Source organism: Eptatretus burgeri, chromosome 12 (assembly GCF_056783735.1).
Source record: "Eptatretus burgeri isolate ZD-2024b chromosome 12, Ebu_testis_v1, whole genome shotgun sequence".
NCBI classification, from domain to species: domain Eukaryota; kingdom Metazoa; phylum Chordata; class Myxini; order Myxiniformes; family Myxinidae; genus Eptatretus; species Eptatretus burgeri.
The window spans coordinates 57599479-57626296 of record NC_140972.1 but is presented as its reverse complement, the minus strand read 5'-3'; the positions used below and the strand labels follow the sequence as shown (position 1 = coordinate 57626296).

Genomic DNA, 26818 nt, shown 5'->3' with positions numbered 1-26818 from the left:
GAACTTTACAATCCATTTTACACTTTGTTTACCATAGATCATTCAAACATTTGTTGGGATAATTTGACTCGGTTTTCCATCAGGAACAATTTTGTGGTGGTCGGCATCATTTTCACAGTTTCTGTATGCATGTGTGCTTTAAAAAAATGTCAAACCACTTTAACATTTGAAGATCGAAGAGGGCACTGCCCCTCCACCACCACCCCTCTCCCCCTTCCTTGTGTCAGCTTGTTTCAGTTTGCCATGCATCTTTCCAAGCTCAAAAAAGTGACATCGATACAGGCCATCTTTGGCTGCGAAGGGCAAACATGACGACTGTTGATTCAACCTCATGGTTGACAAAATAATTTCATTTTCTGTTCAAGTCACACTATAATCGTGCCAACAAATTACAAATGAGTTATAACATCCTGATGGGCTTTTTCCTTTTCTCAAGAGATTATATTTTATTGTAGCATAAAAGAAACTAGAACAGCACTCGGAAGAGCGCATCGTCTCACGCGCTCATTCTGAACTAAAATACCATCGTTAACTGAACACGCTACTATTATGGCCCACTGCTATTATGGCCCATACACCCGTATAATGTCACATGCATCACCATTATCCGTAGCTTTAGTGATTATTTATTAGGACATAACACTTTTGTGCACATTGAGGCGAAATTGCATCAATGAAGATGAATATGAAAGAAAGTTCAAACTAAATTCCCCATGGCTAGTCGATAATTTTTATGAAGTTTCGCATCAATCTGCTAAGCAGTTCTGGAGAAGAATAATTTTTATGTTTTTATTTTCAATCCAATATGGCTACCAGACCATGTGACCGATGCCGTCATAAATTCAGTTCTTCACTCACATCGGGCTGTACATCCGATTTTGTTTTTGTATATATGGTCAAGGCTTGTGGAAGAGCTAGGGACACAGAACATATCAGGATGCAACGTAACAAAGGGAACAGCAGGAGATATACTCTATAAGGATTTAGATTCAACCAATCATGGCTGGAATACCACCTCATCGATGATATCATCATTATCACCCTATATACCCCATGGGGGAGTTGATGACGTATCCCAAGTTTAAATTTTTTTCATTGAGCGATTTCAGAGAAGTCCAATTTTTTTCCTACAATCCAATATGTTTGCCATACCATGGGACCTATGATGTCAGAGTTATCAATAAAATATTCTCCATGGCAAGTCCCTCCAATGTTTTAAGTTTCGTATCGATAGGACAAGCGGTTGCAGAGAAAAATAATTTTTAAAGCAAAAAAATTTAGACTGCACGTTGTGACAGACAGACAGACAGGGCATTATAATAATCTCACAACCCTTTCAGGGCGAGACTAAGGAGAACTCTTTTGCAAGTCCAATAATTAAAAAAAATTCTTTCTTAACAAGGTCTGTTGACTGTTAAACAGGTTGTTGGAGAGATATCCGTGGATACTGTTGATAAAGAGATTAAACAGACGGCCTTGGAAGAAAACTCAGGCAATTTGGGGCCTCCGGGAGCAGAGAAAAAAACTGGTGAAGTTGTGGCTAAAATGCAGGGCACAAAATCATCAGTCCGTCTTTCTCGGGCAATGACGAAAACTTCAAGGATGAGGAAGGTGAGACCACATTTTATTGGTGCCTCTGAATTTTTCAGTCTGATTTACATGCTTGTTGCACATTTTTACAATTTTCCATACCTTGTGTACTTCCGACATGGTTGATCCTCCCTTGGGTTTTGGGTGAAAGTATTGTGTCAAGTTAATTCACCTGCAATTAGGGAAAGATAATACATAATCAGTAATAACACAAGATAATAATCAGAATGTATTTCAATTCTTGCATTCGTAATCGTAAGTAAACGTGTCTTTTCTTGTGTTTACGATACCATGGCACTCAACAGTTTTGACCGTTATGTTCATGTCCAAGAGTACAAGCCTCATGAGGTCAATGCAAACTCCTGCACTGAACCGCTTGCAAGACCTTTCTCAGAGTTTTCACAGTAAACTAAAACTTTCCTTTGATTTTGCAACTTCATTATTGTAATCAATATATCATTACAGTCATCAGTTTTGCGTATGTTCAGGCATTTTCGTATAGTCATGGTACCAATCAGAAAGGAATTTATTAAATAGTATTGTTGTGGATTCGGACGTGGTGAGGATCATTAGGCCAAAAAAAAAAAATGTTGCATTGGCGTAACGGGTCACTGAAAAATAGAGTAGGTCGGTCGGGATCCTTTTTTTTTTTTTTTTTTTCCTAATAAATCCCTCCCAAAATCTCCCCCGGCTCGAGTACCACCCTTTTTGTCGGCGGTTTCTGTCCGAAACACTTCCGGGTTTTTGCGATCGCGATCGCAATCAACAAGATACTTGAAAACGATAGCAAAACAACAAAAATAGCAATAAAATAGGGTCGGCAAAATTTTTCGATAGCAAAAAAACAAAAAAAAACGTAGGGTCGGGCGGGTTACGCCAATGCAACATTTTTTTTTTTTTTGGCCTTAGGGAAATTCTTGAATCGATTATCCGGCCGACGATCCTGAAGCCGAAGAACCACAAAAAAATTCTGTGCCGTGGTGGGTTACTTAGCGACTGCGGATGCCGTCTAAGACGTTTAATTCAGGCAGGGTCCAGCGTCTGAATCTGCTTTACCTTTCCTACAAATTAAACCCTCCAGATAGAGTACCACGCTCTCAATGTCCCACTGTGATGTATGAGATGGCCAAACAATACCATAAGTGGAAACGATGGCTATGGCTACGCTCAGTCAAATGGTGGGGGTGAACTCCCTGTTCTGCACATTATGTTTAACCAATAGAACCTAACGATTGACGAGTTTGGGAAATGGTTTATCCGATTAACAAAGGCACATATTTACAAGGCAGTGTCACAAAAGAAAGTTCTTTCCCCAAGCACAGAAGTCCTTCTTATTTACTCACTTAATCACAGGTTGATAACACAGGCGCCTCAGTCAGACTTGAAAACAAGGTAAGGAAGAGGGATAGAGAGACGAGTAGGAGGCATATTTTCTGCCTCTCGCTCACCAGATGTAATCTGGCAAGCTTACGTTGATCCCCCATAAAAAGAAAGGCAAGCTTACGTTGATCCCCCCTAGAAAGAAGAGGAGAGTAGGAGGTGTGAGTCAGTGTGTATATGTGCCCAATGCATCTGGGAATTCTCTGCTGGCTGGGCCCAATCCCTGCATGGAACATTGTTCGCTCTCTCCATCAGCCCTCTGCTGTGCTGCAGTCACCATATCATTCTTGTACCACTAGTCTGTTCATGTAGATCCTCAGATGCGTCAGCTCTGTTCTACACTTCATTCTGGGTTTTTATCGGTCATGGGGAGGCATGGCACTGTGAATGTATCATTTCTTAGCACTGTGGCATTGCTGTGATTCTGCCCTCGCAATCGCTGTTGGGGCCGGCAGAGTTTTGCCTTAATCCCAATGACCCACCGTATCTCCAGACGATGCCCATTGACTGGGCTCAGGTTCTGTAACGTGACCAGTGACCACACTGGGCATTGTGCATTGAGGTAGTTGCCGTTGGGGTTGGGCCGGGTGCAGATGTACCGTGGCTGGTCGGCCGGAGGCTCTCCTTCCACGCCATGGGTATCCACAGTGCGTTATGATGTTTCTTTGGTAGATAGCAGGCTTTATAATGTTGTGTGTGAGGCTGTTGATTTTGTAATGTTGTGTGAAACGTGTTGCAAAAGCGTGTATGAATGTGCTGTAGAGGTGTAGAGAGAGACACTAGGGTTCCTCTATGTGTACTCGGGGTCTGTGAAAACCGTTGGAGTATCAACTTGCACCAGTGAGAAAATTAGATTTTAAAACAAATTTTGTGGAAAACTATTAGTTAAATAATCCAGTTTTCTCTCAATTACGATTAATTTTTTGGGAGCAACTGGGGGTGGGCAGGAGACCACGTTCACGTGTATGTGTGCACCATGTGGATGGTGGTTTATTAATATCCTTATTGTTTAATGGCCACAATTATTCCTATGCTATTATGAGCGAGGCTGGGGGGAAGCTTGGCCCAAGTCTTTCATGAATCGGCTGGCCAAGCCTGACATTCAACTAAGGTTAGGGCAGGAATTTGTAATTTGTTCAGAGTGCCACCGATAGCTCACCTTGTCTTCTTGAAGGACACTGTTGGAACTTTAAAGTCCACCAACTAATGCTGGCAGATGGGATGCCAACTTAACATCCATCCAAGAAATGGCACACATTGATGCCTGTGAAACACTGGGATGACAACGAGGTCAGGATTCCAACCCAGGCAAGACAGTGGAGCCGCTGTGATTACGGGTTATGTTGTGAGCCAGAGGTCAATAGACGTCTGTGTCAGGCCTGGGGAGTCGTGGATTCACTGGATCATGGGGTGTGGCACTGTTGGTACCAATGCAGGAGGATAAACGTTCGAGTCTTTAAGTCCTTTGTGCTTGCAGTCTTGCTCTATAGATGTGAGGCTTGGACTCTGACCAAGGATCTTAGACCGAGACTTACAGTAACTCCTTTGGTCTCTTCAGAGAATCCTTGGCTCTCACTGGTCAGACTTTGTGTCTAACTAGAGGTTGCTGAGAGAGGTTCAGATGAAATTTGTTACTTGTATAGTCCAAGCGCATCAGCTGCGGCTGTATGGACATGTGGTTCGCTTTCCTGACGCTGATTCTGCCCACCAGATTCTCTCAGTGAGGGAGCATTGTGAGTGGAGGAGGCCAACAGGCCGACCATGTGCCTCGTGGTTGCAGCAGGTTGATCGGCATGTCAAGGCGATGGGGATGGGTTAGGTATCTGCTTTGGGGGTGGCCAGGCAGAGGCCCCTGGAGCACCGGCAGAAAGTGGATGCTGCGAAGTGCTGCTCCGGTGCATACTCCCATACCTAACCTGACCTGGACATCTTAGAGGAGAGTGTGTATACCTTGAGGCCTTCCTGCCAGCCCCCGTGTTGATGATATCATCATTATGCCATTATCATTGGATGGAATTAACCATTTCATTTGTGGTTGGAATAATTTTGACGAAAAATATAACTTGGATGACATGAAGGTGGATTTAGGATTAGAGGAAGATGTATCAACAACCTAAGGTATGCTGATGCTAGCACTCTGTTAGCAGAAATTAAAGAGCACTTGATAAAACTATTGCATAGAGTGAAGAAGGAAAGGGAAAAGGCTGGTCTTTATTTAAACCTCAAAAATATTTAAATCTTGTCAACTGAGAAGATCGATGTGTTGAGAAGGGGTGTGTTCCATTACCAATCAGCTTGTAGAGTGCTCAACAATGGCTCGTTTGAATATTTTGTAAGATGTTACATCAGGATATTGGAAGGATTAGACCATGCATGACATCATAACATGTTAGATAAGGTCATTGAAAGTATCAGACCGTGCATGACATATAACATGTTCGATGAGGTTATTGAAAGGATCAGAACATGTTCGATTAGGTCATTGAAAGGATCAGACTGTGCATGACATGATAACATGTTAGATGAGGTCATTGAAAGGTTCAGATCGTGCATGACATGACAACATGTTAGATAAGGTCATTGAAAGGATCAGACTGTGCATGACCTTATAACATGTTAGATAAGGTCATTGAAAGGATCAGACCGTGCATGCTATTATAACATGTTCGATGAGGTCATTGAAAGGATCAGACCATGCATGACATGATAACATGTTGGATGAGGTCATTGAAAGGATCAGATTGTGCATGACATTATAACATGGTAGATCAGGTCATTAGAAGGATCAGACTGTGCATACCATTATAACATGTTCGATCAGTTAAATATAATATGTTACTCAATCATTCATCTCCTCGTGATGGTGATTTGGAAACTGTGCCTCACCATTCCAAATTCCCCAAAAGATAATTTACTTCCATGAGGGTGTGGGGGTATCACACGTTCTGAAGACCCCATGGGGGTGGTGGATATTGTTTTGTAATAACAATGACTTCACTTGAGGTCATTGTATCTGATTTAATTTCGGTACTGCCTTGGGCAGTGTGTGCGATGCGTCTATTAAATATGTCACTGGAATTCATCAGAAGCCATTTTCTACCCATTTACATTCGTTTACCATCAAAAAGCTACATTTGTATCAATTTAGTCATTCAGAGAATACTACTCATGGTCAACCATTCTCCTGATGATGGAGATTTGGAAACCGTGCCTCACCATTCCAAATTCCCAAAAATATAATTTACTTCCGTGAGGGTGCCTGGGGCAGGGGCAATATCGCACGTCATAAAAACCCCTTCGGGAGGGGGAATATTGTTTTGTAATAACATTTATATTGTGCTATTGTAATGATTAGTGGTGTTATTTTTTTTATGAGAAGCGGCCTTGCAAGAATGCCACCATTGGAGATCTTAACACAGATATGCACCTTAACACGAACTTGCCCCCAAGGCAGAATACCCCCTTGGGGAGCCATCCTTCAACCTCCATCATTCATTCATAAAGACGTAAGCAGTTTGTTGTCTAAAGATCGTTGCCGCTTACCTAGAGGCCTAGAAAGTCGAGACGGCTCTGATCCGTTCATCTGATGGAGATGCGATAAGTATAGAATGCCTTAATCATGTCGAGTTTCCTTGAAACTTTGTTTAATAGCAACTGTTTATAAATGTAACCCAACATTGGACAGAATTGACTGAAATGTTAAGTAGTTACGAGATGACAGGTGATTGAACCCATTGGGTGACCCATTGGGTGACCCGTGAACGTGTGAACCCACGCAAAAAACCTGAAAATGTTTGCGCTGTCATGTACCGTTTTGGCTGAATTTTGGGAACATTCCTACATACACGATGAGAGTTTTAGTAATATACTAGACGACCCGTGAACCCATTGGGTTCCCGCTGTGACAGCGGTTGATGAAAAAAAGCATTTCATGAGAAATTTTAAAAAGTTAGCTCCAGTGAACTATGCCGCTGAGGTTGTTTGCATTGATCAAATTCTCCCGAAGAGTACTTGACTGAATCGGGAATTGATTTTTTAATAATTTGGTTTTATTGCCCGATTTGAACGAAACTTGATACTGCACACTGCAGGTGAATGGTGAGTAAGGTGGCCCAAAATTTTTTGTGCTATCGTGTACTGTTTTGGCTGAATTTCGGGGACATACGTACATACATACTTCCATCTACACAAGATCAGAGTTTTAGGAATATATATACACTCGACGACCTGTGAACCCGTTGGGTTCCCGTTGTGACAGCGGTTGATGAAAAAAAAAATCATTTCAAGAAAAAAAAAAAAGATAACTTCAGCGAACTATACCACTGAGGTTGTTTGCATTCATCAAATACTCCGGAAAGAGGACTTCACTGAATCGGGCATTTATTTTTTAATGTTATTTTTCGTTTCGCAATTTGAACGAAACTTGATACTGCACACCGCAGGAAAATGGTGAGTAAGGTGGCCCCAAAATTTTTGTGCTATCGTGTACCGTTTTGGCTGTATTTCGGGAACATACATACATACATACAAGATGAGAGTTTTAGTAATATATAGATAGATAATATTTTTTACATCCGGAAGGTGTGGCACATGAAAGCCACGATAACCTATTATACACCTCAACATGGAGTTCGTACAAGGTGCTACCCCTCCTTGGGGATGGGGGGGGGGGGTTAAATAGCTATATCCTCCATCGTGTGACCCTGACTTCTCCTGTCAAGTATGGTTGTGATTGGATAAGTAATCACCGAATATATAAAAAATGACCGTTTTTACAGCCATTTTTCCCTGCTGTGCAGGGGTTAGGCTTTTTCTTGAGGCAATGTTTTATGGCCGGATGCCCTTCCTGACGCCAACCCTGGTCGCCTCTTACGACACACAGGGATATGGTATACCTATTCTAACCGGGGCATACACCGGGACCAGTACACTGGTACTCACTTCGCCGACCTCAGATGGATGACAGGCTGAGTCAACCCCCTGGTGTTAATTCAGCAGCCAACGGGGCTTGAACTCAGGACCTTGGGATCCCAAGCCACCACCCTAACCACTAAGCCAACACCAGGCTTAATCACCGAATATATCATGGTCAAAAAAGTCAGACAGACAGACACTGAATTGCGTATTTTCGTAAGATGAGATTGCTTCAGTGCTCATGTCCAACAATGGTATGAAGCTATTTGCAGGCTTTAGTTGACTTTACATCAGCTTATCTGGTGTTATCAACTTGAACCAATCTCTCCATTGTAATATGAGTAGAAAAGCAAGCTTGTTGTTGGTCCATTACTTAATGTCAGTTTAATGTTCAAATTTCACATCGTTTTCTGAAAAAATGAAGTACAAATGTAACCCAGTATCTTTAAATTATCACATTGCAGCTTCCTAAAAAAAAAATGTGTCAAGATCCTTCTGCCAGCCACCCTGCTAAAGCCGCTGTCACACATTAACGTTTTAGCCAGCGTATGGCAACGTATCAAAATGTATGTAAAACGCTGGCGTACGCTGAACTATTGATGTTTTTTTCCAGTTTAGGGTGTATTCATAATGAGTTGGACGTATGCATAACGTATTAGTAACGTACACAGAACGTTTCGATAACATATAACATAACGTTGGTATAACATAACGATAACATATAACATAACGTTCAATAACATAACGTTGGTATAACTTATACCAACGAATGCTTAGCGTGTTGTCGGCATTCACAACCTATGCCCAACGATAGTCTAACTTATGCATAGCGCGGCAGCGTATCGCCGACGATCACGTGGCGTAGCCTATTAAAAAGCTGCCGCTCGACGATTCAAATCATAACCGCACTAGACATCGAAGTGTCAAGCCGCTGTCACACCTTGACGTTTTAGCCAGCGTATGCCGACGTATGAAAAATTTGCCGAATATGCTGGCACACGTCGAATACATTATGGGTAAGTTTTGTATACGTTAAGAACAAGCTGAATCACACTGGCATACATCGTAGTACGCCGAGTACGTCGACAGATTTTAAGCATGCTGAAAAATTTTCGACATATGCCAGAGTATGACGCACATGTTCCGCATATGCTGGCCATAAGTTGTAGGCACGTTATGCGATTGTTGACACACGTCGACACGTTACTTGTAAGTTACTCATAAGTCGAAGCACGTCGAGGTAATGTTTAGCGTACCTGAAACTTATTTTGAACCTATGAGTAACGTGCATTGAACCTATGCGTCACGTATCTCCAATGCATATTGACGTATGTAGATGTATTTGATGTCTTCCAGATGACCACAGAACTTACTGAATGTGTTACTAACTTACAGCTACCGTATAATGGCTTATTGGCAGCGTTTAGGGGAATTGGTATATAAAAATGCGGTTCACACAGGAGGAACCCGTCAGTGTTCCAGACTTCATGTTTTTTGGGGGTTTTTTTTCTTCGGCATGACGGTGATGTTGACACTTCGATTTCTATTGCGGTTATGATTTAAATCGTTGAGCGGCAGCCTATTAATTATATTATATTATAACCGCACTAGAAATCGAAGTGTCAACATCACCGTCATACCGAAGAAAAAAAACCCCCCCAAAAACACCATGGAGTCTGGAACACTGACGCTAAACATTACCTCGACGTGTTTCGACTTTTGAGTAACTTACAAGTAACGTGTGTCAACGATCACGTAACATGCCTACAACACGTTACTCATAGGTTAGAAATAAGTTTTGGTTTTGCTAAAGATTACCTCGTCGTGTTTCGACTAATGAGTAACTTACAAGTAACGTGTGTCGACGTGTGTTAACGATCGCATAACGTGCCTACAACTTATGGCCAGCGTACTATGCGGAACGTGTGAGTCATACGCTGGCATACGTCGAAAAATTTTTCAGCATGTTAAAATTTGTCAACGAGCTCAGCGTACTATGATGTATGCCAGCGTAGCGTACTATGACGTATGCCAGCGTGCTCTTAACGTATACAAAACTTACCCATAACGTATTCGACGTGTGCCAGCGTTTTAGACAAATTTTTCATACGTCGGCATACGCTGGCTAAATCGTCAAGGTGTGACAGCGGCTTAGGAACACAGCAAACAATGGAAATCTGTGCAATACTTTTGTGATATTAACCACTTTGAAGAGTGGAAGAGGATGTTTGATTTGTGACTTTTTTTTTCGCAGAGGATGAGTTTATCCATTTTGTTGAAGTATTTGTTTGAAACACACCATTAACAAACTTGCAGGGTTAGGGTCAAGAAAGGTTTTTTTCCTGCTATTTTGACATTTTCAGAAGTCAGTGTACTCTGAGAACATCTATTTGACTCACATCAGCGAAAACTCCACAGAGATCTTCAAAACGACTTGTATTTCCAAAAGCGCTTGAGCCGTAGCCCTTGTTTGTCTGCTGCCATTCAGAGAAATTAACAAAGCTTTCCATACACTTTCAAAGGCAAATTGTCAAAAAGTTGAAGCATGTAAATTTTGAATATTGTGTCAACTTCACTTCTGACACCTTTACATCCACTCTAGATTTCCCCCAATGTGTCGATTCATGAAGGACTGGAGTTGAGGGGAGGAGCAACAGTCCTTGTGCCCCATAAGCCGTTGAGGCAAGCCAGTTTACATCCAATTTGAGTTTAACAACCATTACCTATAATCTGCATGCAGCACCCTTCAGGTTTGCCCATCCGACAAAAATCCTTTGGAATCTATCAATTCAGCTCTTGGCAGGCATTGGTACAAAAAAAGAACTACCACGTGTTTGAGAAGAACATTGTTTGCAATTTTGATTGACTGTTTATGTGTCAATGCACCGATTGTATTGCAGTGGAATTTTTCTTGGCATACTTTAAAATCTTCGTAAAATATATCCCTTTCTGCATCACATTCCTTTTCGTTTCTGCAATTCATGTGTTGTTTATAACCACTTGTCCTTTCACCACATAACCACCTTGTGTGCATTCCACTTCGTGGAGTTCATGGAGTAGACCATGATTTATACAGATCCTCAATGAACCTTTGATTGACGTACAAAAAATTTAACAATGATTCTTTCCTGTTTCAAAGGAAAGTCCTTTATGTAAAATGTGTGACAAGCTGATTTCCATTTATGTGAAGTTGAAAATAAAAGATATTTGCTCAATCGTTTTTATATTCATTGTCGAGGCTCATGGTCAGGGGTAGTATTAGTCCACTGAATGAATCAGGAAGATGCAATAGGACAAAATTAAGGAACAGTTGAGAGAGGGAGGAAACACCAACAGCGGAGTTGAAGGCCAAGATAAAGGGAGACCTGGACAAACAATGTGTGTGGGGAGGAATGGTGGGCAGGAGAGGATGCATGGGGTGGACAAGATGGATAACTGGAAATTTGGAAGGAGGAGGGATTGGAGTCGGGGGGGAGGGGGAAGGTTTCAAGAGTATAACAGATCATGGTTTTGGATTGGGGATGATCTGAGATGGTGGTGAACAGCTGTCTTGAAGACCTAGAGGGAAGAATGAGAATGAAGAGTGTGGAAGTTGGTTCCACAGGTGGAAAAAAAAGAGAATGAATGAGTGGAGATGAGTAGTGATAGTTTAGGTAGTTTCACCAGAATGGGATTGATGGTGGACCATTTGTGCTCTGCAGAAACCTGAGGGGTGGGGTGGGCAGGGGGTGGAGCAAAGCAGGGAAAGGGCAGAGGGTGCAAGACCACAAATCAGGCGATAGAAGATTGAGACCACCAACCTGTCTGCATTGGCAAAGTGGTAGGCCCATAAACTCAGCTGTATTGCGGGAGTTTCCCATAATCTTTAAGGCCTTGGTTTCTGATAAAGCTGACAAAGATGTGAGGCAGGGTAGTCTGCCCAGAGGAGACATGAATACTCCATCAAGCTGTGGATGAAAGCTTGTCGGTGGATCGGTGTTCAGGTGTGCCAAGGAATGACTTTGTACGACGGAGGATGCCCAGTCAGCGACTGGCTTTGGAGGCCGATTTTGAAATGTGTTTTGCCCATTAATGGCTGATAGTGAGACCCTGATATGGCTGATAGTGAGATCATGGCTGATAGTGAGACCCTGATATGGCTGATAGTGAGACCCAGGAGTTTGAATGACTGAACTTCGTCAATGAAGGGAAAAAAAATTTAATTGTGTGAATTCCTTGTAAATATTTGGTTTCCTTCTTGCTACATTTTAAAATCAGTTTGGGTTTGTTCCTTTAATTTGCTGAATTGTTTTAGCTTGGAATCCAAGGCCAAATGTTAGACTAAAATGTAAAACACTCAAAACAGTATTTTGATATTAGTTTTTAGTGATGGTTGTTTATTTTTTTTGAGCAGTAATAACTTTTTTAAGCCATTCGTTGTCACCCTCGTAAATTCAGAACATCCTTTTCCTGTGGCGTAACCTTTCACCGTGACGTATAACTGTCCACGTTTGAATGCATTTTCATGAAAACTGTATTTTTTTACACTGATAACGATGTACAGCACTAGGATGTGACTGCCAGCGGCGTTCAGAGATGCATTGTGAAATCCATCAGAGGGCGCTCTGACCTCATCACAAACCATTTCAAACCATTACTTCTGAAATGTCCTTCTCATGTTGAAATAATGACTGCCTTCAATTTCCTATGCCTCTAGATATTATTTAGTAAAATTCCTGCCTGCTCTCAGAAATTGATTATGAGGACTTGAGCAATCAGAAGTTAGCATTTCGACTGTAGATTCAATGAGGTCATTATTACAACTATCATTACCACAATCCACATTTACAATGAGGATGGTTGGTTTTGAGAGTAAAGAGGAGTTTAACTGGAGTAACAATGATTTGTAAAATGAGGAGACTAAAATTCAGTCAATGGTACATTCATTTTCTATATGGTTCTATTAGTATTTAGTAATATTCTCGTATAAATTCATACTCCTTATGCCTTGGTCGACAGTCTAAATACAAGTTTAAATACGTGGGATCCTAAGTCGACTGTATCATGTTAAAGTATAGAACCATTTGATTGAACAAGCAGCATTTAACTCTACGATGATCTTAGAATTTTAATGGTGCTTGTGCATTGAAATTCAACCTCGATTTGCACTGGTTCTTTAACCATCCAAATAGCTCCTTCCTGCAGTTTGTTTTTCCTGTTTATAGATGTTTGTCTTTTTGTGGCACACTGAGCCTCGAACTGTTCGTGGAATCTGGGTTAGCACAAATAGAGCACCACTTGTCTGGAAAAAGGGCTTGTTGATAGCTCACTAGTTGTGCTGTAGTTTGATTAACTTTTGATTTACTGCCTTCCTTGACTTACTCTTTCTTAACTGAAGAAGGATGCATTCCTCCTTCTTCACTTTCTGAACAACTATCAGACATAGCCATCAAATATGGGTGAGGGATTGATAGAGGATTTGATGGGATGGGAGGGTCGTAGAACAACAATCCTATGACATCATCCAGCATGGTGAACACTTTGAAATAAAAAAAACACTCTACTTTCGACTAGGCCAAACAAAATAAAAGGAGGATTTGGAAGTAAATTTAGATGCCATAGGCAGAATTGAAAGACGTTGCTAATTATGCATATATGATGATGTCTAAAGAGCTGACAGAGGAGACAACAAACCAGATAGATAAAGGGACAGACACCATCCTTTTATTTATTTCAATATCTGCCTATTTCCATTTGTCTGTTCATCTTTTGTCTTACCCACAGAAAAAGTTTGCAAACTTCTTCAATTTCACACTTTCCTCTTGGTTGTGGTTAAATTATTTTCTTGCATTAAAAAAACTGCTCATCCATATCTTTCTGTCTGCTTTGTTCAGCAGCATATATTTATCTTCGAGATATTTACCTGTTTGGGGCTCTTTTAAAATTAAACGTCTCATCTGATGTTTAGACGACAGGTGGCTGGGTTATATACATTTCATTAATCTGAGAGATGCTGTTCGCTCCACTGGCTTCTCGCTTCCATGTAACATTTTAAAAAACTTCTCAATATGTTTGAGACTGCATGAAAGTTAGTTCCATAGGCAAACTAGAAGGGCACTCGGAAGAGCGCATACCTCCGCCACATAATGCCTGATGCACAAGAACATATCAGGCCCAATACATTTTTGAAATATCATGCTATACAGTACTATATCGTTTTTGGCCCTTTCTCTAAATGGTGAAGAATCACTTAAAAATAATTTATCGTAGTCGGATTCGGATCCAGATCATCACCAAAATCGAATTAGTTTGTCCTTGTCACACACCGAACCTGTCCACAACTTTTTGAGATATCCTGCACACAAACAAACAGACAGACATACAGAAAGGGGTAAAAACATAACCTTCTTCACCTTCAGTGGCAGAGGGAATCAAATGTTCTTTTCCTGCAAAAATAGATTTATTTGCTTAATCGAAGCGTTTTCCACAAAATACGTTGTTCTCAGAAGGTTTGGTACGGTTTTTTTTGTTACAAATCGATATTCTCATGCAAAAACTTGAATTTCATGAACTAGTGTGTACTTTAGCTTGTACTCAGCAAAGCAACACATTTTTCACAAATAACCTAATTCATGTAAAAATAGTCTTATTTGTTTAATTGAAGCGTTTTTGACACAAAAGCTCGTTCTCAGCACTTTGCGCACGTTCTTAGTTCCAATTTACTCTTCTAGTGCAGAAACATGGGTGTTTTATCAAATAGTGTGAACTTTAACTTGTACTAAGCAAAACACATCTTACACAAGGAACCTAATTAATGCAAAAATAGTATGATTTGCTTAATAGAAGCATTTTCTCCACAAAAGGTTGTTTGTAGGTTTTGCACGGTTTTTTTTTGTTGTAAATCACTATTCTAGTGCAAGAATTAGCTCTCATACGAGCCTCGTCAATGTATACAAAAAAAAATAACAAAAAACAACTACAACTTGTGTTTCATGAAATCGTATCTATTATGAGCTTGTAAAAACCAACCCCCCCCCCCCCACCCAAAAAAAGTTTTTATTTTTACAACTAAATATATTTTTGGAACATTATTGGAGTTGTTGCAGAGCATGTTGTTTTTCAATAGGGTCCTTTAAAAGCCGGTTGGCTATCTTCATTCCATTGTGGATGTAAACATTTGGTTGTGGACCAACATCTCTGTCATGTTGAGTCATATAATTATAATTGATGCAAAATGAATCTGAGAAAAACAAACGTTCAGATGTGTGGGTTGGTGCATTACATGCACCGCTCGGTAAATTCACAAAGAATGCGTGCAATTGTGTAAATACCTTTACCATACCTATCACCTGTCTTAACTAAAAACAGCAAACTGCTCTCAGTCACGAAGTGCCACAAAAATAATCGAACTAGAATGGCACTTGGTATCATGCATACCTCCGTCCGCCAGGTTGAACAGTTTACATTATGTATCTCACTGATAGTGTGGATCTGCATCCGGACCTGAACAAAAATCGAATCGGCTTGTTCTTGTCATTTACCCAACTCGTCCGCCAAGTTTTGTCCGAATCTATCGATAACTTTTAGATGTCATGCTATATATCGTTTTTGGCCCAATCTCGCAATGGTGAAGAAGCACTTAAAAATTGTAGTATCCGAATGCAGAGCCAGATCTTCACCAAAATCTGATCAATTTGTCCTCATCACACACCTAACCTATCCACCACACCACATTGTCTGAATCCGCCAATTACTTTTTGATATATCCTGCTCATAGACAGACAGACATACAGAGGTGAAAACATAACTTCCGTCCACCTTTGGTGGCAGAGGTAAAAATTGCCCTTCCCGTTGAAGTCCCAACCATGAAATAGAATTTTGGATAGAACAGGTGAGTTGATCTCTTACCAGCATAAAATCTCTCACATGATTGTGGTGGCCTATTTCGCAGGAAGTTATGCGAGTATAACTGTGCCATCACCTCAGCACATTCAACATCACATAAATTCCTGTGAAATAGGCTACCACACTCTTTAACTCAGATTTGACTGCATTCTCCACAAAGCTTCTTTGGAGATCCAACAACATGGGGATGGAACTGAAAACTACCATCCTGTTGACTTGCAGGTTAATTGCTGTGTCATAAGATATGCTGTCTTTTGCCATGTGTTGTTTAACCAGCTATCTCTTCTGAAAAAGGTCCATTTCAAGATCCCACAGTACATTTCATAACAGTAGGCTTTTGACCTGATCCTCATCTAAAATTGCATGTTGAGACCTCAGTCTTCAGTGTCATTTGTTATGGTCCCTGTGCCACAAGTATGCCGTTGAGAGGGTCTTTCCATAGCTGCAGTGACAGAGGAGATAAAAATTCCATCAATGCTGATAAAGTTTGAATGCCCTTGTTTTGGAGAGTTGATCACTCATGCATGTTTCAACAATGTCAAACGTGTAGTTGGGGTTGGTTTATCAAAAAAACAATGGCTTGTCTAATTGGTCTTTATCACAATTACACTTGGATTATTTATGCTGTAATCTGTTTCAGCTGTGTTTTCTTCTTCATGCTTTAGGGGAACAATGAGATTATTGTACAGTGATTATCCCATTCTGAATATACAGTCAGACTTAACAAAAGCAAAATTGGCATTACGTGGTGGAGGTATGCGATCTACCGAGTGCCCTAGTTTACGTTTTGTATCCCACTGATAGGCCAGATCTGGATTCGGACCTGAACGAAAATTTAATCAGCTTGTTGTTGTTACCAAACCAACTCGCCCACCAAGTTTCGTCCAAATCCATCCATAACTTTTTGAAATATCGTGCTGTATATCGTTTTAGCCCCATCACTCAATGGTGAAGAATCACTTAAAAAAAATCATTGTATCTGGATACGGATTCAGATCTTCACCAAAATCGAATCAATTCTTCCTTGTTACATACCCAATCTGCCTACCAAGTTTTATCTGAATCCGTGCACAACCTTGTGAGATATCCTGCCATATATATATATGTATATATATATATTTTTTTTTTATCGTTTTAGCCCCGTCGCTCAATGGTAAAGAATCACTTTAAAAATTCTCAGATCCACATCTCGATCTTCACCAAAATCTCATCATTTCGGCCTTGTCAAATACCCAAGCTCTCCACAAATATTTGTCCAAATCCGTCCACAACCTTTTGAGATATTTTGTTCACAAACAAACAAACAAATAAGATGTTGTGCAGAGCACGACACTTGCAAAATCCATAAAACAAATTTGACCTCAAAAATAATTGGTGGTTGAATTAAATGACCAAAATATGTAACTAGTCTTCAAATTTAAAGTCAATGGGATGAAAATTGACAATTTTAGAAATTCGGCCTATGTTGACCTTTTTGGCCAATGTTGACCTCAAAAATAATTGGTGGTTGAATTCAGTGACCTGATTTGCAAATCCTCTTGAAATTTCAAGACAATGGGATGAAAATTGAGGATTTTAGGAATACCACCTAAGTTATTTACCTTCGGCCTATGTTGACCTTTTGGTCAATGTTGACCTCAAAAATAATTCACTGGTTGAATTCAACGACCTGAAATATTAATCCTTTTCAACTTTCAAGTCAATCGGATGAAAATTGGGATTTTAGAAATACTACCTTAGTTGTTGACTTTTGGCCGATGTTTACCTTTTGAACTTTTGACCTCAAAAATAATAGGCTTCTTCCTTGTGACAAACTCTACCATGTGGTGAAGTTTCATGAAGATCGGTTTAAAATTGTGATCTGCAGGCGAGTGACAGACAAACAAACAGACAGACAAAATAACGAAATCAACTGACCAATATACTTGAAAAATCTTCGATTTTGCAAGTAACAAACAGACAAACAGACAAGACAGACAGGGGTGAAAACATAACCTCCATCCACTTTTGGTGGTGGATGTAATAACTGCTGCTCTGATGCTATCTGAGCAGTAGTGCCATCATCCAAAGATTTTATATAGCCAGCTTCCCCCATTTGCTTGCATTTGTTTACATTGTCCGACTGTATCTTTTGGACAAAAGCGGACCTTTTGGAGAATTATTCCCAACTACAGAGCCCCAGTATAGTGGAAGGATCTGAACAGTTAAGGGACCACACAGCCTTTAATCTGTCGACTTTAGTATAGCTGAGAAACACTGATATAACATATGACAAACAAACTTAACAGAGTGATGTTCAGTGGATGGAATTTGTGAGCTTATAATGTTACTTCTTCACATACACATCATGCTATGATGGGGCGGTTACTAAATGTCGTCAATGTGTATCAGCACAGCTTGCTCCGTAAATGCACATGCACAACCATGACTGATTACGTAGTCATAGCAGTGTGCATCATTCAGATTAGGTGGCATCATGGTTAGTGTCTGCTCCAAGTCTAGGAGGTAAGTGGTTCAAACTCGACCATGGTTGAGTCATACCAAAGACTCTAAAAATGGTATGTGGTGCTTCCTTGCTTTATGCTCATCATTTAAAAAGGTGAGGGCATGGTCAACCAACCGTAGGTTGGCAGCTGTTGTGCAGGCTTTGATGGGCATAATGGCCTCCTCCCACTTTGATATTTCTTGCAATGGAACTCATATTATTATTCCTCTTTTTTATTATTGGTTCAACCCCTGGAAAAAGAAGAAAAAAGATCTCTCTGACAGCCCCTCCACGACATCATCACCCCACTATCGTCTCGAATAGCCAGATGACATTTAATATTTATATTAAATAGCAAATTTTGTTGCGAGTCTATAAATACAGATTGTTTCATTATTTTTTTTGCAACACTTTCACATCCCCAATAATGAATCGCTTAAATACTTGTGGCAAACACATAGAACATTGCCCAATGTAATCGCATTGATAGAGCTTTTTGACATCAAAGAGTTTTGGACTTTATAATTACCGTATTATCCACAAAGTTAACCTGCTTGGAATAGTTCTCCAACACCATTTCAAATTACAAGTCACTTTTCCACTGATACAAGTTAAAAGTGTGACCAAAAAGAAAAAGATTCCACTACTGTTGTAAAAGCTGTTAAAATTCCTCGACAAAATATAAGGCATCGGATAGCAACACCACATCAAGACGGAGAGAGAGAGCCGGTCGAAATAAAGACTGGGATTTATTGCCAGAGTGTTTTCAGTCTGTTGTCCCAACCTTTGCTAGCAGTGTCGAGTTATTTACAAGCCACGTCACATTGGCGCACTGTTACGTAAACACTGCCATTGTAAATCTTTTTAATGTAGACATATCCAGCAGCAATTGTCAGGAAAGTTCATTTATGCTGAGTTTTGATAATGATACATCAATATCTTCATAAGCTGATCTGAGCTAAGCACTTTTTAAAAGATAGATGTTTCATGAATTGTTATTTATGAATGTCGGGGTCTTTTAATGACAAGATATGCATCGTGTCTTAATTTGCAACAGATAATGGACCTATCACGATTGGAAGAAGGAATATGTGGAGCATCTGTAATGCAGATGCATCTGTTATTTCTTGGTGATGATGACAGTATAGTCTAGAGGTATGCACACTCACCTTTGAGCTGTCTAGCCTGCGATTGAATCTCGGCCCAGTTATCAACTATCATCGCAGTGTTTCACATGCAAGATGAGGCATCAATGTGTGTGCCATCCCTTGGAAGGAGGTTAAACTGGGTGTCACATCTGCCGGTATTAGTTGGTGGATGTTGAAGATCCCATGGTGTCCTTCACGAAGAGTAGTCGAGTTATTACTGGCACCCTGAACAAATTACAAATTCCTGCCAATACTGCAGGTCCTCCAAAAAGACAAGTGGTTTGTGTTTTTGGAGGATCCTTCACACCAGGTTAATCTGATTGCTATCTTAGAGCGTGGTTACTGTTTTGGCATCAGCTTCTGCAGTGTAAGCAAATTGACTAAGTCGTTCACATGTTTCATTTCGTTTTCTATGTTTCATGTGAACGGCGTCCTTCGGACGCAAAGGGCAACCAATTCACTTCTTGCTCGTTCACCATAGAAAACGGATGGGATGTTGTAATTGGTAAGACTAGAAGGTGACGTAATTGAACTGAAATTGATTGTGAAAAAGATTCAGCTGATGTCATTTGGAGTTGGATGGTGATGTACAGGCGAATGGATCATCATTTGAAGAAAATAGACGGTTTCAAGTATCTTGAGAGCTTGATTAACATGGAATCGGATAGTACTGATGAAATTGAAGTGAGGATTGGTGTCGGAAAAAAAAAAGTCACATGTGATTTGACTGAGATAGGTCAGGCATTGAACATTGGTCATGATCTGAAAAATGTTTCATGAGGACTTTGGGCTGGAGTGTAATGCTACAATGTTGTGAAAGCTGGGCTTTGGAAAAACAGAATTAGGTGAGCAGAGGATTGCGGTGTTTGAAAACTTGTCTTGGAAGAGAATTTTAAGAATTACATGGACGGATGAGAACAAACGAGTTAGTTTGAGATAAAGCTGATGACATTAATGGTGCAGGACTGCTGCAATACGTTAAAATGATAAACTGAGGAAGTATGGTCATGAGGTGATACAGGAAAATGAGCAACTGGCAGTTCGTGTTATAGAAGGCTGTACTGATGGGAAAAGTGAGATGAAGGGAAATACCATGCATTGTGAATTTATACGAGTGGACAAATGTGATTATGACATTGGTGGAGGTGAAACAAATGGCGATGGATAATGTCAAGAGGGTCTTAGGGGTCATTTGGCTCCTCGAGGTCTTTTGGGTCCTCAGGGACTTCTGGGTCTTTGGGAATTAATGTTCAACCAAGACATGATTAATAGGCATATAGTCTTCACAGACTGACGGACAGCTTCACCGCCTCGTATATACGTATATACACAAGCAGGGTACCCACCATTGATGGGCTCGTCAACGTCTCACCTCAAATGAATGTGTATTGGAAGAAAAGGGAATTCAGTGTAAATATTCAGTGTGCAGGTATCGCAGTAGGTGGAGCTGGTAACTTTGGCAACCTCGTTCCATTCCACCAGCGAAGATTTCCAATCCATGCTTGTTGTATCTACAAAGTGCTACTTGGGAGTGAGGGTGATCTTATGAAAGCTTGGCTGGGAAACTAATTTAGGCACGTTTTGGGCCTACCACCTGAGGGAAGATCACCAAAGTTCTTTCCATGCCAACCGACCTCCTACAGGCACCTATCCCGCTCCACATCGCTTCTTCAGTCCCCAACTTTCCCCCTCTCTCTGTACTCCCATAGCTTTGCTTTTGGAAATTCCCATTCAATATTTCTCACAGCATTTCATTTTGGTTTCCCATTCTACGCTCCATAGATCAGTCATTTCAGTTTCACTTTGGGATTTTAGTTTCGATTAGTCATCGCAACTTGTGATGCAACGTGAATGGTGCATGAAAAAGGTCTTCAAAAACGATTTTCGGGGGAATCTTTTTCGATTTTCTAAAGGGTGTAGAGGGGTTCAAAGTGGCTGAAGTCTTAAGGGCCATAAAGGGGTCTAAAGTGTTTAAAGGGTCTAAATGTCTAAAGGGGTGTAAGGGCAAAAGAACAAAAGCGGTCTGAGGTGTCCAAATGATCTGAAATTGTCCACAGGGTCTTCAAAGGTCTATCGGTCTGAAAAGTGTCAAAAAGGGTCGAAGATGGTCTACACGTCTCCAAAGGGTCTAAATGGATATTTATCTAAGGGGTGTAAAGGGTCTAATGTGGTCTCCAGGCTGTACATTGTGTAAAGGAGTGAAGCTGGAGTAAATAAATTAACTCTGGAGTGCAACACGGTCATAATTGGCCAAAATGACCTCATGACTGTTTAAACCGCCAATTTAGGTTCATCATGGTGAAAATTCTGATCGAAGAAGGTTTCGTCGTGAATTAACTTTGGGAGCTCAAAGCAGTAAGGTCACAAACAAAAAAAACATTTTGGTTTTACATAGAGAGATGGACAACCTATTTTCCTGTTGCAGCCTCTTCTTCCTCTTTTCAGGGAGGTGGCATCACGTTTTTCTCTTCCATCGACTAGTTTACAGTGAGATCTTCTCTGCAAAGCCACGGCTAATAGAGAAATGCTCAATCAGAACTTCATTCAAGGTTCCGGGAAAGCTCAACCAGAAACGGTCAAAAAGTCCTCTTGCAGCTCATTTTAATATGCAACAAAAAAGGTCATTACATAACGACTCCAGAAACACCCCCAACCCCCTGTAAGTGTAAATTCAATAACATTTGGACATACACCCGCCCCAACCAAACTCCAAACACCAACCGCGATGCATTAGGTACGTGATTTTTGAATGGCTTCTCAGATAAGACATCGTTAAGAGGTCAGAGATATCGATAATATTGCAAGAAATTAAATATATCTCACCTGCGATTGAATATTTCTGTGATAGTAACCAGAAACCATTTGAAAATCAAAAAAGAATTAATGGTTGACAAGGTTACCGATCCACCCACTACCATATCTTCTCACTGAATTTTTACACTGAATTCCCATTTCTACCAACAATACACACGCAAAAAATTGCTCATTTGGGGTGACACATCCACGATGAAATTAATCAAACATCTGCGATCAATTTACGATCAAAAATCAAATCATGATGTTAACCTGGTTCTTTGAAACTATACGATGCATGTATATTTGAGATTTATATTTGGTGAAGTTAGCTAAGATGGCAAACGTTTTTTCTACAAACTCTTTTCACACTTAAGAGTTACGTCTTTGGATGATCAGTAAAATTACCTTTAAATCGGTGTGTGTGTGTGTGTGTGTGTGTGTGTGTGTGTGTGTGTGTGTGTGTGTGTGTGTGTGTGTGTGTGTGTGTGTGTGTGTGTGTGTGTGTGTGTGTTTTGTGTATTTCTACTATGTTCGGTTTTTGAATGATTCGCACATTTGAGAGTTCACATGACTCTTCCTTCGCTGATTTTACCGATAATGGTAAGGTCTTAATTGACAGTAATTTTTGACATTTGATACTATATTTGACGATCAGGGGTTACCACCTCACCAATGTATGTTGGTGGCCGGGTTGAAATCCTAAAGAAAATGGGTTTTTATGAAGCATTGTATATATGGATCTACCCTTGCTGAGGTGGCAGCAGGTGACAGCTCGGGTGTTTATAATTTATGAATTGTGAGAAAATGACTGATCAAACCTCCTATTTCGGTGCACCATGGTAAATAATATGATCCTATAAAGTTTTGTGGCGATTAACCATAGGAGCTCAGCGGAGTAGGGTCACAAACTTTTTTTCTTTTTTCCTTTTCCTCCTGGCTGTTACGGTGAGCATCGCCATGGATTGTCTCACACGGCAAAACTGCATAATCCACAAAGAACAATCGTTTATCTGCCACCCAGACGATTGTTCCCGCTACTGCAAAGCATTCAACCAGAAGGCACGTGGTTTATCAAAAAGTTATGGACAGATTTGAATGAAACATGGTGGACACGTTGGGAGTGGTGACAATGAATAATAATTGATGAGATTTTGGTGAATATCCGGAACCGGATACGGATACTAGAATTTTCAGGTGATTCTTCACTATTGAGAGACTATATTGCACAATATGTCAAAACGTTATTGCATGATAGTTCAAAACCAAAAACGATATGTAGCACGATATCTCAAAACGTTGTGGACAGATTATGACAAAACTTGGTGGATGAGTTGAGGTAATAAGAACAAGCCGATTGGATTCTGGTTAAGGTCGGAATGCAGATCCGGCCTCTCAGTAGGATACAAAACGTAAACTGTCCAGCCTGGTGGAGGTTTGTGTGCTCTCCTAAGTGCCATTCTCGTTTTATATCCTATCAATCAAGAAAAGTCCACCATCTATGTTTTTATATCCTGCTCTCTCGATGATGCAATGATGATATTGAAATATACACTTTCCTACAAAAGTTCCTGCAACACACCTTGCCAGTTGTGAGAATTGCCCATATGTGAACATGATTTGCTGAATCATGAATGTCATCATCAGATGGTATGACAGTGAATATTTTTAAAATAGTCTCTTGTCTCAGTTTTGGAGCATCATATCCCAGAGGAGGGGCTAATAGACTTCCACTGAGGAGTGATGATTGTCTTTGAGAGTACAGGTACCTCCTTCAGGATGATATTCAACAATCTGTGAGCTTCCCTAAAAATCAACCATGGAGAAGGTTAGCATGAAATAGAAGACTTTATCGGTAATACCTGCAATGATGATCCTGATCATAATCTGGTAGATCATGGAAAAAGTATGTCTGGTGTAGGCTTAATGGTTCGGGTCGTGGGCTTGGGATTATAAGGTCATGCGTTCAAATCCCAATCATCTGTTGAATTAATACCAGGTGGGGTTGACTCAGCCTGTCATCCTTCTGAGGTCAGCAAAATTGAGTACCAGTTTGCTGGGATGATTGAGCCATTCGAGTATCCTATGTTAGCGTGGCGATCCACCCAAGTTTGTGCCCAATAGCCCAGGACACTGCTTCGGCAGCACCGACGCTCTGTACAGAGTATGTTCCCAATGGATGGGGGGATGGAAAAAGTGATGAAGGAGTTTCAGGGAGTCATTATGATGTCAGGAAAGCCCCAGAAGTTTGTTTAGCAAGCATTCCATGGAGTAATACTGGAGAATAGCTGCATTTAGGCATTTCATCATCATGGTAAATACATGGCATGGTTCGACAAACAGTTGTGTTGGGGCCTCAAAATATTGAAGCAGGTTTAGTGGAGCCAAAAGTCCAGGTACATTGGTATACATTGTTCATCTTTGATGGCATGGTCCATGGGATGTGTTGCAACACTAATTAAAAGTCGACAACATTGACCACAAAATCATAAAGAACTTTGGGGATGCATTACTTGAGGAATGGTGGGGAATTTCACTTCCATCCTATTAAGAACGGCGAGAAGACATTTGAGTAAAAATATACATGACACAGGGAGGCCTTCTTGGAAATATCATAGGCACTTCCATCAGGATGATATTCAACAATCTGATCCACCCCTCCAAAAAATACACACAGAGAGTCCTTCCTGGATCTCAAATCAAACCTTGATATGCATTTCCAATAAAATCGTGTGTGCCATGACTTTTGGTAAGATCGTGTAACCTTTAAATTTTCTTCCCCCAATGAGTTTTAAAGGAATTGCACAAAGAGGGGAAATTGCTCTGACCACATCCATTGTCCCACATCTCCAAACATTACATCCTAAGCTTCACTAGTGTTTCACCCTACCAGCAGAGGGCACGATTGCAGCATCTGCCGATTAATTTGCGTGCTGTGCCACGACATAAAAATTGTCTTCATTTCTATTTTTATTACTCGTCTTCGCATGTTACAATCCAGCAATTTTGTGTATCTCTTATGATTGTAATATTTGTTTACATTTATCTTTGGTGGTAAGTAATAAAGGTGTAAAAATCGGGTTGGAATCCTGGTTCTCTGTGTGCAAAGTGAGGATTGTCTGCAATCCTGTTACTCTATAGGCCGGATCATTTTTAGGAGCTGTTACACGCTGTCCAAATTGCTTTGAACAACTATTTTAATGAAGTGCATAATCTGTGTCATGATGTGCACTATCGGAAAAAAAAGTCTTGCAGATGCAATATAGTCCACATAATGTTTGAATAACCTAAAAAAAAACAAAAAATTAAGCATTCTATCAATGGGTATTACACTATCCAATTTATACTTTTTATCCAGTTGAATTCTTAAATTTGTAAAAGTCAATTAAGGAAAAATCAGACCCTTTATATTTGACTTTACTTTTTGATTCTAACGGTTAGGATCTTTCATTAAATGGTCAAGAGAGCAGGACTGCTCTGCAGAGGTTGACGAACAAAGTCATGGGGCTGGCAGCCCTATATGCTGGAGGGGTTTTGAACTTGGACAGGATGGTAGTTGATGAATCTGCTTCATGAAAATGCAAGAACGGTTCCATTTAAAGTCCAGAATCAAACGAGATAGCAAGTTGCCTTGTCGACCATTCTGATGTGTGTTGTGCTTCACAATGCATCGTCTCCTGCTGGCATGGCTTTAGACGGCAGTGTTAGTCTGGTATGAATTGAAGTCGTGAGCATCTTAGTGCCGAAAATGAAACGAAATTTTAGAACTCCATACTGGATGAAAATGAACTCCAAATGCAGAAGGAAGTCCAAATGCGATGTTTCAAAACAAACAATACGAAACATTAGAATCAAATTGTGTTGAATGAACATTGCTTTGAAGTGGAAAAACTAGAAGGGCAATAATCCAATCGAAAACACAGGGTCAATTTGTTTATCTTTCTCAGTTCGTTTTTATTTTAGGCAAAGGGAGAATAACTCGACTTGGCCGGACAAGTCAAATGAAAGACTGATATGACAGGCCGTGCACCTGCCCTGCCTTTCTTTGGCAAACCTAAGCCACGAGTGACTCGTTTTAGACTTGCTTGACCCCTGAGTGGTCTCGCGAGCTGGAAAGTTGATGATTTCAAGCAGCCAAAACGCCCAGAACTGCAGCTTCAAGTTACAAATCGAGTTTCTTTGTCATTATCACCAGCAGCCGATTATTTTCAGTGTTAAAATTGATATCCTTGCAAGTTTCTTGAGCCAATTGCAACCCTGTCAAATTCATCCTATATATATATATATATATATATATATATATATATATATATATATATATATATATATATATATATATATATGTATATATATATATATATATATATATATATATATATATATATATATATATATATATATATATATATATATACAAAGAAGAAGTCCTTTTTAATAGTAGGAATATGGTGAGAGGTGGTGGTGAATGGTAGGTGAGGTTTCAGGTAGGGTGGCATTTGGTTGGTTGGGTGTGAGGGGGAAGGGGTTGAAGAGTCTGCAGCTGATCTTTAGAGCAACCAGGTTCACACAGGCCTGAGGTAATTGGTAGGGCTATATTTCACTGATTTTACGAAAACTATTTTCT

At 40.3% G+C, this 26818-nt stretch overlaps 1 protein-coding gene across 4 annotated transcripts in view; it reads left to right on the top strand.

Annotated features, from left to right (window-relative positions):
- Positions 1-26818, top strand: part of C12H2orf81 (chromosome 12 C2orf81 homolog) — a 67499-nt gene that overhangs the window by 6192 nt on the left and 34489 nt on the right. Inside the window, exons 4-5 of one of the 4 annotated variants that reach the window (XM_085848082.1) lie at positions 1423-1611; positions 4682-11244. In XM_085848082.1, coding sequence (XP_085704208.1) covers positions 1423-1611; positions 4682-4789 — 297 coding nt within the window. In that variant the 3' untranslated portion in view covers positions 4790-11244. Of the gene's footprint in view, positions 1-1422; positions 1612-1895; positions 2042-4681; positions 11245-26818 lie in introns of those variants that run through there. The other 3 variants (XM_085848083.1, XM_085848086.1, XM_085848085.1) reach the window with 3 other exon arrangements.